The sequence below is a fragment of the Parasteatoda tepidariorum genome, chromosome 8 (genome assembly GCF_982258835.1).
Source record: "Parasteatoda tepidariorum strain Cologne lab strain chromosome 8, Ptep-v5.0, whole genome shotgun sequence".
Taxonomy (NCBI): Eukaryota; Metazoa; Arthropoda; class Arachnida; order Araneae; family Theridiidae; genus Parasteatoda; species Parasteatoda tepidariorum.
In genome coordinates, this window is record NC_141762.1 from 4,154,381 (window position 1) to 4,168,492 (window position 14,112).

Sequence of the window (14,112 nt, forward strand, 5' to 3'; positions counted from 1 at the left end):
AATTCAGAAAGGGCATAAGTCACATTTTTTAGGAAACTAAATGAGCAGAGGTTTTGCCTATTTGTAGGTATAGAAATCAATCGGTCTAGAAAGGGAACAAGTTTCTTTACTACAAAACATTTTATAAAGTGGTTAACACATTGCTTAAGAACAGAACTTTAAATTATTAACTTAAATTTATATTACATAAACTCAACAGTTAAAATTAATATTTGAAATAAAATGTATAAAAACTATTTAAAAAAAAAACAGTTAAAATAAAAATTTTAGACTAATCTATGGGTTACTCAAATTTTCAAAAAAGAAAATTTTTTTTAAACAATTAGAATGACAGAATACAGCACAAATTAAAGGCGAAATTATGCTCCAACTCGCGGCTCAAATAGTACAAAAAATAATTTGCCTATTTTATTCTTTCATCAATTTAATAAATATTAATTATTGAATCCCGAAAATTTTTAGAACGCTCATAAAAAATAAATAAAATTTACCAGAAAATACAGGGTTTTAATTGAAATGAAGAGAAATAAAGTAACAAATGACATTTTGTAAAAAATTTAAGACCTCTCACTCTTAATAATATTAAAAGTTTTACAAAAGCAGCTTATAAGCCGCTGAAAGTAAAAACATGGAAGTCTATGGAGAAAACAACTCAAGTTTCAAGTTCAAAGCAAAAATAAATTATGTCTAAAGGGTAAATAATCAAGAGCGAAAAATTCAAAAGAACTGATTTTTAACAGCTAATTTTATGAATTAGAGCTTCTGAAGGATTTTAAGAATCTTAAAATACAGCGTCATTTAAAAAATATGCAGATACAAATCGGGAAATGAGACTTTTCCTTGTTTTGGACCCTACATTTACAATAACAGTTGGCACCCCTGCACTATGTAATTATAATTGAAATATGCATTTCGATGTGATGTTAAACAGGCTGATGACTATTCATGTTGCAATTTGACTATATAGCAGCCTGCATGTGAGAAGGATGAAAAGACCAGCTTTCTTTTTTTGTTGTTTCTTCGTAATATTCCTCTCGTTCATAAGAAGAAAGATCTAAAAACTTTCTAGTTAAATTTTCAATAATACTCGTGTAAAAATTTCGTACGAAGAAAAGGGATAGGGGGGTTAGAATAAGAGTTAAAAATAAAAACTAGAGGCTTCTTTCTCCTTCTCCAAACAGGCTATATACTTTGGTAAATTCTGTTAGTATCAAATCTAAACACAAGTACTGCGCAATTGAATATCGTCCACAAGAGAACAAGGAGAGGTTGACATTTATTATAATTTCTTTAAAGAATTTTTATTTTCTTCTCATCTCTCTCTCTCTCTTTCTCACAAGGAAAATAAAAGTTAATCACAGCTTGTGTGTAGCCGATTTACGTAGTAGAACATGGAGGGGGGAAGGGATATAAGTGATGATCGGCCAAGAAAAAAAAAACCATGCAGTGAAGAAGTCAGACGGTAGCAGTTCTTACGCTCAGACTCTCCTTGGAATCTGATGGGGAAGTGTGCAGTAACACAACTTCTTGCTCAGGACTACAAGTGACTGCGAGTCATTTCTGGCGGCTTGGCTTCTTTTTCTTTCTTTTGAAAAAGCAACAACATCTGGAAGAAAAATATTTAATCGTATTTAAAGAATGAAACAAAAATATTCAGGAGGGACACAAACACTTCAGGGAGAAAACAAAAATAGCTAGACCTTTTCAAACTAATTTTATCGAAATTCCTTGCTTTTTGTAACGGGTGCTGTACATTTTGCTCTTAATATTTTAATTATACCTTAATCTTAAAACCAAGAGTGACACTTTAAAAATATTTCAAAACTTAACTTTTTTTTTTGTGGATCAATTAAAGCAATCTAGAGTTGTTTACTAGAATTTTCAGAAATTTATAGCTCACAGACTCTAAAATGTATCTTACTGTGATAAAAACTTATATATTAAATCTGCAACAGAATTTTTTGTTCTTCATTCTATTAATTTATTTTTTACAGCAAACAATATTAAAATATAATAGCTAACCTTGTGAATCAATCACGGAATAATAAATAAACCACTAATTTTTTCATGATATACATATCTGATTTTTCACTTCATTTTTTTTATCCTATCTCTATAATATATATAGTTTTTTAATAATAATCTCAATTTAACTTTGGCCAGCATTTCAAAACTTTGGGGAAAAATAAAAACAAGAAAATTTAGATACAACAATGGTACAAATTTCGTTTAAGCAAGTAAGAGTTTAGATTCAACCTGATTCTTCCATTAATGAGCTACATTTTTACTTGATGATTTAACAAGAATTATGAAAATTAACAATGTTTACATTAAAAAGTAATTCTTATTTTTATTTAAAAGAAGAAAATTTATTACATTTTTAAGGAAAAATAGAAATTTTAATATTAAAAACAAATGGAAAAGAAATGTGATGAAACCTAATCTGATTTTTTCTCAAGGCTGATTTCAATCCCCAGGACTGAAGAGTGACACCCATGCTTAAAACACACTAAACTGTTACAGGGTATAAAGTGAAGGACTGATTCACTTTAAAATTTAAAATCTCGGAAACAAAAAATGATAGAGAAATGAAACTAACAGTATGTTTAATGTGAAAATCGTACTAATTTAATACCTAAAATTTGGAATTTAGTTACAAAAGTTGCAAACAGATAATGCTCAATTCTGAACAATATTCTGAAAAAGAAAAATGCTGAAAGGCTGAAATATGTAATAATCATTACATACCAGAAACAGGATATTCAATAGAACTGTACCTGTACAATAACCTTTCATATTTCAATGCTAAAATTAAATTTTCTGGTGTTCGACAACACACAGCACCATCTGTTGGCAACTTTTGTAACTAAACTCCAAAGTTTCTGTAAAAAATGATAACAGCTTTCACAATAAACCTACCATTATGACTTTTTACTTCAGAGATTTTTAATTTTGAAACCAATCAGTCCTCCATTGTTTACTATGTACATAAAGTATAAGTGTTTAAATACTAAAATTAACTCATACTCATATACTTGGCATTAAAGCTGAAGACTAAAAAAAAAAATAAAAACAAACTATAACTTTTAGGTATCTTAAATTAGTTAATTTTCCCTTCCTTATACTGCTGAGCAATAGAAAAATCAATGTAAGCGACAAAAAATTCCATTTTTATATATTTGGCACCACTTAAGTATATGATGCAAAAGCGATTTTTTCAAAAATAAATTTTGTTTTATCAGTTTTCTGAAATTTAATTTTAGGATTCATAGCATTAGCAATAGAAAAAAAAAGTTGTCAGGTCACATTTCTCGTAAACTAGCACATTTTTTTCTCCAATTGCACAGCATGGCAGTATAGCTGGGTGTTACAGTTAAATTCCTTGATTTTTCAGATAAGATTTCCTCACTTTTCTTTGCAGCTACCCTGTTATTACTCTAATGAATATTAGACAGTTGAATTTATAACTTATCACAAAATAAATTTATAACATTTGAACATTTGTAAACCTATGTTTGATTGAGTTATTTAAAAATAATATAGAGAGAAAAAGGTGCAACAATTGAAAAATGGACATAAATAAAATTTATTGCATTTGAACATTTTTTAAGACTATGTCCGTTGAAACTATTTAAAATAAATATAGGAAATTAATGAAAAATCAATAATAAATGAACAATTTTTTTTTAATTCATTATTCATAAATAAAAAAATTTATTTGTCTTTGTTTCAAAATTAATGAAAAAGGCAATAAATTTGAAATTGTAAAAGATTATTAATTTTAGAATCTTCTTAAGATAAAATATTTTTTATAAAAGTTTGCATGTGTGATGTTTTCCTTATAATGGTTTAACATAAATTCAATTTTTTACACAAATATATTTGTTTAAATAAATTTTTTGAATTCTTATGTTACAATTTTAAATAATTATGCTCACAATTCTTATAATATACCAAAAAAAAAAAAAAAAAAAAAAAAAAAAAAAAAAAAAAAAACAGAAGTTAAGTTTTACTTAGTAAATAAATAATATTAATATTTTCTACTTTTTCAAGGAATTTTTTAACTGAAGACAAGTTGCAGACTCACAGAAAAGTCAAATATTTTAATTAGTACCAACTCAACAGCTCCATAACTTAATTAAATCTCCATTTGTAATGAACTGTCATAATTTCATTTAATAACAATAATTTGTTATCATTGTTATTTTCACTAATTTACAGGATTCAGTTTATTTTTAGTGAAATAATTTCTGGATTTCATAGACGCAAGTTAAATGAGATACAGGGAAAACCACGATTTATATTTTATTTTAATTTTCTTGATAGTTTAAATTTATATTATATTTATTTGGCAACAAGAAAATAATATTACTTTTCTATAAAAGGAGAATTTTCAATAGTTAACATAAATTAAGATCCTTACCATCTACTACTAACCAATTACGTCAATTTTATCAACTATGGGTCCACAGAACCCAGATTTACACCTTTTTTTATTCCAAAAGTGGATCCTAATTAAAAACAGTTTAATAGATCTCTATTTTAAACATATGCCTGAAAAGTAAATATTAAATTGTTTTACGCAAACAGCACTTTTTTTCTTTTCTTTATAGAGAATTATTTATGCTTTCTCGAAACTTTTCCCCCCTCCAATTTTCAGATTTTTTTTCTTTCTTGTTTTAATCATTTTTCAAGAATTTTAAATGATTTTTCTCATTTCAAGAAAATCTTGTTTGTGAATTTGTACCTCATAAATTAGTTGAATTTGTTTTATAAATAAACAATATCAGGGTTCTCACTCAATTTCAGAAAAAAAAATTCACTGACTTTTCTAGGCATATCAAGAAAATTTAAATGAAAATTAAGAATATATTTTATATATATCATGCAATTTTTCATCAGAGAGCTTTGATTTTTGATTTGTCAAGTCAAATATTAGATTTTGTGAGCAAAAAAAAAAAAACATTTCAACAAATAAGGATGAAAGCATATAAGTGTCAATAAAATTTGATATTTTTGCGACAAATATTTGTAATGGATGCTAGAATCTCAATAACTAATTGGTGTTACTGACGATTCTGAGGCTGGTAATTTTCCAGATATGATGTAGGAATTTTGCAGATTTTTGTAAAAAAATTGTAATTTTCCGTGACTATTCCCTGGCTTTTTAGAGTCAAAATAAAATTCCCTGACAATTCCAGGTTTACCCTGTTCTCCTTGATCCATGGGGGGCCTGATATATATATTCCAAAAACAAGTGTTGATGTTGAAAAAGAGTTTTTCAAAATATAAGAATTTGCTTACAGACGAAAAGCAATACTTCAATTTGAAGAATATTGAAAACATTTGTTAATACATTGCAATTCTGATGCTCAAATAATAACAAAATATTAATAAATTCTGGTTTATCAATATCTATCAGGTATTTATTCATAAATTACACATTTACTTTAATTTTTTCTTTATTTTTTATTAAATTTATAAATGCAATTATGACATATTTTTAAAAAATATATAATTATAAACATGTTTTTGAATATTTTTAAAGGCATTTTTATTTAAAGGTCATTTTTGATGGCTTTTAGAGGCCTTTGTTTTGCATTTTAAGGACATAATTTCTTTTTTTTTTTAAATTTTTAGCTTATCCAAACTTTAGCCCTGATTATTATGAGTAAAACAAAAGTATAAATTTATTGTTAATAAACATTTTTGTTCTTTTACTTACACATATACATTAGGATTAATTCTTGAAGAGGCTAACAAAATTATGCCTCTCAAAATATTGTTTGCAATTAATTGCAAACAATATTTTGATTTCATTTTGCTCACCCTATTTGTTCACAAACATGAATTGATCTAAACCTAACATAATATTTGACGATCTAGCAATGCAAATTTGGAAAATTGCTTGTTGATACGAATTTACAAAATTCAATATAATTTGAGAAATCGAGTTTTTATTAATATTTTGGTCATTATTTGTTTTTAATTTTGCTGTTCAAGAGTCTTAACAATGTCCCATTGGTTAGAGGCCACTAAAATTAACCATAAAATAATTACCATTCATTTCCCAGACCAGCAATCGATGGGGACTGATGGTAAACTTTTTATTTATAATTTATTTATTTATTATTTATATTTTTTAGTTTGTTTTGTCCTGCGTTTTTCATACAAAATAGCACACTTTATCCTAGATGTAAACATTACAGTCCTTCTATTGTAATTTTTCATTAAATAACACAAAATATCTAATGGAGACTTGTAAACGGTAACCATTAGTTAATGGTCTTTGGGGCCAGTGATTAAACAAACTTCCTTTCCTGACCCCAACATTGTTTAGCAATGCCACAACATGCAGCCCATTTATGGTGCATCAGAACCCCCTCATCGAGCATACGATATCTTACTTTGTTTCAGAGACGACTTCGACTTCAGTAGGTATTGCAATAGGTGTGTTTGAGTGCCCTGGGTTGTCAGGAGCAAGTTCACTATACGTGGAGCTGACGACTTGGACGGAATCATGGCGATCATTCGGAGCCAAGTTGCTGCTCAGAACATTCATCTCAGGTGGCTTTGAATGATCAACTAAAATAACTGAACCGAACTGGCGTGGCCTCTTGTTCTGAAAACAACAACACAGCTTTACTAAATGACCCACTTCTCAAAATAATACAAAAATACTGATAAAGTAGAAACAATTTAAAGAAGCAATACTCGAAAAAGATCAAGATTCTCTAATTAAAGTCATCAATTGATAAAAAGATAAAACAAAAACAGAATTCATTTAAGTTAAGGAAGGTATTACGCATTTGTCTACGGAGGAAAGAGAATTCTAAACCTGTTTACGGAAAAATGTTAGGCACTTCTTTTTTGTCTCTTTAGTTTCGATTATGAAGAAAGTAGAACATTTTTATTATTTTCATAAATATGCAAATTTAAAAACATTTACCGTTAATGAGTCAAATTAAATAAATTCACTGTAAGTAGAAACTATATCTTTATTCTAACTATATTCCAACCATATCTTTAACAAGGAGGTCATGCTTAAATATTTGAGAAAGAATAAAAAAATTATAAATTTTGATTTATTAAAATAATTACGACATGTAAATTAAAAAAAATAAATAAACAACTATTGTTTTCGAATACAAAAACAATCTAAACCAAATTTTTTGTCAGAACGAAGGTTAAAAAAAAACCTTAAGAATTTATAAAGTTTCCTTCATTCATATTAAGCTAAGCTGTCTGATAAAAATTTAAATACCAGCAGATGTAATATAATGAAATTGTAAAAAAAAATTATTATTATTTTTTTTAAATCCAGGCCTCAATATGCAATGCTTTCTGTACATTTCACAAATTTAAAGCACAAGATTTTTGTATAATTATTTAAAAAAAGATTCATTTTCAAAAGATTCAAATAAAAATGCAAGATTAATGGTACACACTTTGACAATTACAGATGGTACATTTACACAATAATAACAGCCAATGGACAGCTCTGCAGAAAATAAACCGCCGACAAGACTCTTACAATGCTTAAGCAGGATGTCAAGGTGACTACACAAAAACAAATGGAATAAGAGGCCGAGTTCTGATATTAATAAATTAGAACATGCCACTGATGACTGGGAGACAAACCAGATAGCATCTTGAAGAAAAACACACACACACATATCAAAAATTTAAGGTTATGTCATTTTGGTTGTACCCATAAGAATTGTTTTTACCACCAATAGATAGGGGGGGGGGGGAAATCCTCCCTTTAATGGAAATTGTTTTCTTATGAACTGAAAACTAATTTATCCGCAACAAATCGAGTTAGTTATTAAGATCTTTGCGAACATGATTTTTGGATTTTTAAACTGTAAAGAGCAAGGCTTGCAAAAAACGGGTTTTTTAAGGAAAAATCCTACCCACATGCATTTTTCCATGAAAGAACCCAATTTTCTCCAGGGATAAGTGGATTTTTATGAAAAGGCACAATTTTGCCCAGTACAAGTAGGGTTTTTAATATATTCCACATCAGGGGTGTCAAACTCAAAAGCTAACTTGGGCCAAACAAACAATGCTTAACTTTAGGTGGGACGCAAAAAAAAAATATATCAGTGTTCATAGAAACAAATATTTTTATTTTCAATAGTACATTGTAATATACATATATAAAGTAAAATTATTGCTTGATATTTGACATCTCTTCTCTGCTACTATCTTTACTATTTTGGGAGAAATTTTATTAGCCGAGACTACTTTCAAAATTGACCCAACGTGAGTGTACGATTTCGGACAGGAGATTTATTTCCATTCCTAACAGAAAATAATTACTCTCACTGATAAGTACTTAATTAAAATAATTCTATAATACTAAATAATTTCATATGCGAATTTTCGAGTATTTTCAAACCTTGCGGCAAATATTCGTAAAATACAGGTGCACTCACTTCAGTGAATTTTGCCTTCAAATTTGAGTCGCACTGAATCTCAATCAATTCCATTTGCATATTACTGGGTACTAAGTCTATATTTATTGCGAAAATCGAAGAAAACAAACAAAATTTGTCTTCCAAAGAATTAAAATCATTAAACCTTGTTTCAAATTCTGTTCTAAGATAAGAAATTTTTTCGGCGTATTTCTGATACAAAGCAGTTTCCCTGGATGGCAGTTGCCGCAAGCCAATTAGAATTTTACATTTTCGCGCATACAATTTAAAATGATCCGTATAGTTTATAAATAAAGTATATTATAATTTTATATGCTAGTTTCTATTCTAATTAATATTTCTATTTTATTTTTACTATGCGTCGGACATATTGATAGGGCCGCAAAAATGTTGATCTCGGGACGCATGCGGCCAGCACGCCGCGAGTTTGACACCCCTGTTCTACATGCATACTTATATAAACTAAATATAAGATAAAGTATATACTGAAAAAATATTATGTTAAATTTTGTTTGCAAAAAAGGAAAAGAAAAAAAGCTTTACTTTTTCTAATTTTGTGGAAAAAACAACTAAGTTGAATTTATCAAACAATAATTTGATAATTTCAAAGAACCATTTTGTTTGATAATTGCTAAAGAAAACTGATTAGAAATGATAATATGTGAAAAAATCCAGTTATTTGCAACAATTTTTTTTTTTAAGTGGACCATTGAAAAAACCTTCTGGGTCTCTGTGGGCTGAGTTTTCTAGGCGAACCCTAGGGAAGAACAAAGCCCGTATGTTGCAAGATCCCCTCATCTATAATTTTTTTTTATAAGTTTTTGTTTTAAATTAATTTTCAAACTTAAAATAATTGCCATCAAGCTAATTTTCAAGAGCAATATATTAGTTTTTTATGGGCATATTCTTTTCCAGTCTATTGTGCTTCAGTTTTGTTCCCTATTTAGAATAATATGGAGATTAAAAAAAAGAAAACAATCTCAAAGAAAAAATTTTAAGTTCAAACAACTAAATAACTGTAATGGGCAATAACATTCAAAAGGCAGAAAATAACTCCTTATTTTTAATTTTTCTTTCAATCAATTTATTTTTTAAATTTTATTCACGGTTATTAACTGATTGAATTTATCTTAGAAATATATCTTTAATAGTATTGTAAAATGTAAACTTAAATCCCAGTTTCATAAAAATAAAATTTCTGAGACAGACAGATCTCTCCTCATAATTGTGACAATAGTTAATAAGTTTTGTCCGGCTTTAGAAAGCTTTGTTTTGATCCCTGAATTCTTCAAAATCAGTGATCAAATAACTGATTTTAATCATTAAATTGTTGACACTCTGGCTCTCCCTCTAAAAAATATACAAGCAAAAAAGAAGAGTGATTTCAATTGAAATTGCCTAAAAACACAAATGATAAATTAAACAGTTTACAACAACCTCACAAAACCGGTTTTTTTTTTAAAAAAAAAGAGGGTGACAAAAGCATTAATGACACAACCTTTAAAAATGGACATGTGAGTGGGAACATCTAAAGGAAAAGAAAGCGGAAAGACATTCAACAACCTTTTGAAGATGGGAGGTGAACATAAAAAGAGGAAGAAATAAAAATGATAGGAAAGAAACCACAACAGTTTTTTTTTTGTCAGTTTAATTAATGTAACATGCAAAAGAGAACCAACTCACCCTAGAATCAGAAGTTATGTGCCTCTCCCGGTTGGGCGACACTAGCACTTCCTGGGCAGTCTGCATAGACCCTACAGGAGTGGACTATTGGAGAAAAGGGACATGTAAGTCCAACTTTTTGTTTTGATAACCTTTTTTTTTTAATAAAAAGCAACAAAATTTACTAATTCAATATATACTGCCCAGATAAGATAGTAGTTGATTTATTAATATTTTTTTAAAACATAATTTAAAGAAAAAGCAGTCAGAAGTGAAGAAATAAAAGCTAAGCATTAATCTGCAATTAGCCAAAACTCGAGTCATTCTGACTTATTTGAAAGTGTTCCGAGCTTTCTCAGCGACATTTCTGTGTAGATTTCTTAAACACTTTTTCCCTATGCTGGTTGCCTTCAATAATAAATTTTTGTAGGAGAAAAGAAATTAATATTAGAAATTTAGCAGTTCGCTTGGCATTATAAGTTAATTCTCAAGTAATAGTAGGAAAAATGCTGGCACCAAAATAATGCTAGATTTAGCGATGAAAGTATAGGGAAGAATGTAGAATAATAGTGGTTAGTAGCATGTTAGTTTACTTATGGTAAGACAAGATTAGTAAAAGCATTCCAAAATTATAAAACAATACTGTCACATTCGAAATGAAAATTTTAGATTTAAAAAAAAGAACATTAAAAATAAAAGCATAAATTTTTTAAAAATAAAACTAAAAACTTATTTATGCAAATACCACATCAACAGTAATTCCATGAGCAAATATTATTCGACTACTGTTAAAAATAATAATTAGACATAGACGATTCTAAATTGGTAGCACTCCCCAATGCCTCAAAACATGCAACCAAGACTGAACATTTTCTATGACATTAGCTCATAAAAAATTCATTCAATTAATTTTTAAATAATCCAGAAGTTTAGATTTAAACTTTCATAAAGATAATCTTTCATAGCGCACATATATGTACCATGAAAAAAAAGAGGGGTTATACATTTTTAAAATTAAGAGAACAATAAATGGATTAATTGGTAGTACTTTATTGTTTCAAAATATGCAATGAGGCCAAAACATTTTCAATAATATTAGCTCACCTTGAACAATAAAAAATCTAGAATGAGTTAGCATTTAAATCTTTATGAGGATAACCTTTTATAGCAGTTACATACGTACCATGAACAAAAAAAAAAAAAAAAAAAAAAAAATTTTAAAGAAAATAAAAATATTAATAAATTAACAGTGATTACAAATCCAAGCTAACTTGAACTACCTATTGAAATTCAACAATCCCATTTAGACAATTAAATAATTACTGCAGAACACATTTGAATTTTTGTTTATCTTAGCACACATCTTTATTTATTTCATTTAGTAATATTTTTATTATATTAGTACACATAGCTGTCAACATGGATAGAAAAATATCTAGTAGATTTTATGAAATATAAATTTCATGATAATTGTTGCATAATGTACTAAATATATTACACATAAGGAATTTAAGGGATTTTTATAGTCAACAAAGTAGACAAACTGCAATATTTTCCAGTTATGATTGACATGAAATGAATCATCATGAACTAGAAATGTCACCTCCTAATTTTGAATAGTAATAAATACTTAAATCATCAAAGATAGTTAGAAGTTTTTTTTTTATAATTAATTTAAAAAGGGAGCTCTGTAGAAAAAAGAAAATGAACATTTTAAAACAAAACAAAAGTTCTAAACTGATTTTTATAATTGAAGCTCACTTTATTATGTATTATTAATACTTATTTAAATATTATATTATAACAAGCAATAAAATGTGCAAAATTTCTATTTCAGTAGGGATTTTTTTTATGAAAGTAACTAAAATTTAGGGAATTTTCTAAAGTATACAAAAAAACCAAGAAAATTTTTATTAAACCAGTAGACCATAAAAAACTGGCAAAAGCCAGTAGAGTTGGCGGCTATGAGTACAGTTTCAATAAATTAAAAGTAAATTTTAATAAATTTTATTTATATGATGCATAACAACTTAGATGATCTTTCTTTTCTCCTTGGCAAAATAAATACTTTGCAATTATTTTTTGAGAAATAAACTCATTAAAAAAAAAAAAAAAAAAAAACATTATGAAAATATTTAGATTAAAATAAGATTCAGTGCTTAAACTTTTTAATGATGCAGGTAATGTCATCACAGATGCAAGAAGAGTGAGGTAGCAGAAATTAATAAGCATGTACATTGGTTCCTGCTTGCTTATATGAACTATTTCCACTTAATATATATATATATATATAAATATAAATTTTTTTTAGTCAACTATGTCTACTTTTTCAAATGGGGGGAAAAAATGTATTGGGGGCATCGTGGAAAAATCTTTGAAGTTTAAATCATAGATTTTACACATTTTAATTGAAAAATAAATAATGAAATAGTAAAATAAATCAATAAACACAACAGAAATGTTTACAATGAGCATATACATTATCTCAGATGCATAAACATAGTTCAAGCTAACTATAGCAACATATAAATATATTTATTATGTCCTAACAATATTTAGACAGGTTTCATGGTGGTATCAAATTACTACTAAAACCTTTGCATTTAATGGCTAAGAAAAAATTATATTTAAAAACATCTAATACATTAGACTCAAATTAAAACATTTTTGGATAAACTCTTATTATATTTACAGACATAATCCTAATTTTTTAGCATCAAACTTTATAGGATGCACATATTTATATAAAAATACTTAATTGAGCACAATAGGATAACCATAACCTTTAGTATAATTCATGGTATACCACAGAGATGCGCAAACAATGGCTTATAGTTTAAAGTATCCCAGATAGCCTTTTAACTTGACCTTTGATATTTTCTTGTGCATCGATAAAAATATGAAAGAAAAATTATCAGAAAAAAAATCTTTTATGGTTGTGCTCTGAAACAGCAATCTTTAACATAATGTAATTTTTGTATATGACAATGGGTTGTGTGTTTGCATTAATATATGTTATCTCATAAAGTTTTATATATGAACAACAAATAATTAAAAAAAATAAAGTTTTTAAGATTGTAACGATAGATAAATTAGAAGAAAAAAACTATTTTAAAAATTCAAAACAAACATTGCATTAACTTGATACTGTTACTTGTTGTTGTAAATTCTGTTTCTGTGGAATGATAAAGAACTTTAGAGGTAAGTGAAAATTTTAATTTCGCTCTTTTCCTTCTTAATTTGTATATCTATGAATTCAAGGCATCATTATAATTTACCTTGTATCTGTATATTTTAATTTATTTACATTTAATAATTTATGTTATTGTGGGCATTCAAGCAAAAATGTAACTGCGCAAATCATTCATATTATTTCAGGGGTGATTGTGAGACTCAAAAATCCTGAAAATTTTTTGAGTAAAATTATGAATGACGCATTTCATAAAAATTAATGTCTTTATAAATTTAAGTCAATGATAATTTCCAAACATGAAATTCTAAATAAATTATAAGCAGCATACTCTAAAGGAATGTATGAATAAGTTTACTTTTATTTCTAATCACATTTATTATTCTACCAGAAAAAATTATTACAAATGAATAATATGCCAAGTATAAATTCTAGTTCTAATATTTCTAAATAAAACATACAAGAATTTTTATACATAAATATAATCCATGATTTCTTGCAACTTCTGGACCTTGGATTTCCAGAAACTTCTGGATCGTGATTATCAAAAAATCTGAAAATCCGTATTTTTTCTGGAGCACCTCTTATTTTCAAATAGAATTTAAATACTCAAACAGGATCAATCCCAACAAATAGGCTTTATTCAGGTAGTGACAACAAGACAAAAAATTACGGCAGAAATTTTAAATTTTTTGGAGATAGCGAGAAGGCACGAGACAAGACAGACATAGCAGCTCATTTGGACATTAATGCTCCAAAAAATGCTAAAATCATTAGAAGTTTCTAAAGAGAGGGAATGATAATAAGGAGCGGGAATAA

General features: G+C 27.4%; 1 protein-coding gene across 3 annotated transcripts in view; it reads right to left on the minus strand.

The window, feature by feature from the left end:
* Positions 1-1,000: 1,000 nt before the first annotated feature.
* gish (casein kinase I gish) overlaps positions 1,001-14,112 on the minus strand; it is a 37,894-nt gene continuing 24,782 nt past the window's right edge. For 2 of the 3 annotated variants that reach the window (XM_016064785.4, XM_043047081.3), the window contains 3 exons: positions 10,125-10,208; positions 6,408-6,622; positions 1,001-1,606 (listed from right to left, as the gene is read on the minus strand). In XM_016064785.4, coding sequence (XP_015920271.1) covers positions 1,555-1,606; positions 6,408-6,622; positions 10,125-10,208 — 351 coding nt within the window. In that variant the 3' untranslated portion in view covers positions 1,001-1,554. The remainder of the gene's footprint in view (positions 1,607-6,407; positions 6,623-10,124; positions 10,209-14,112) is intronic. The other variant, XM_016064786.4, reaches the window with a different exon arrangement.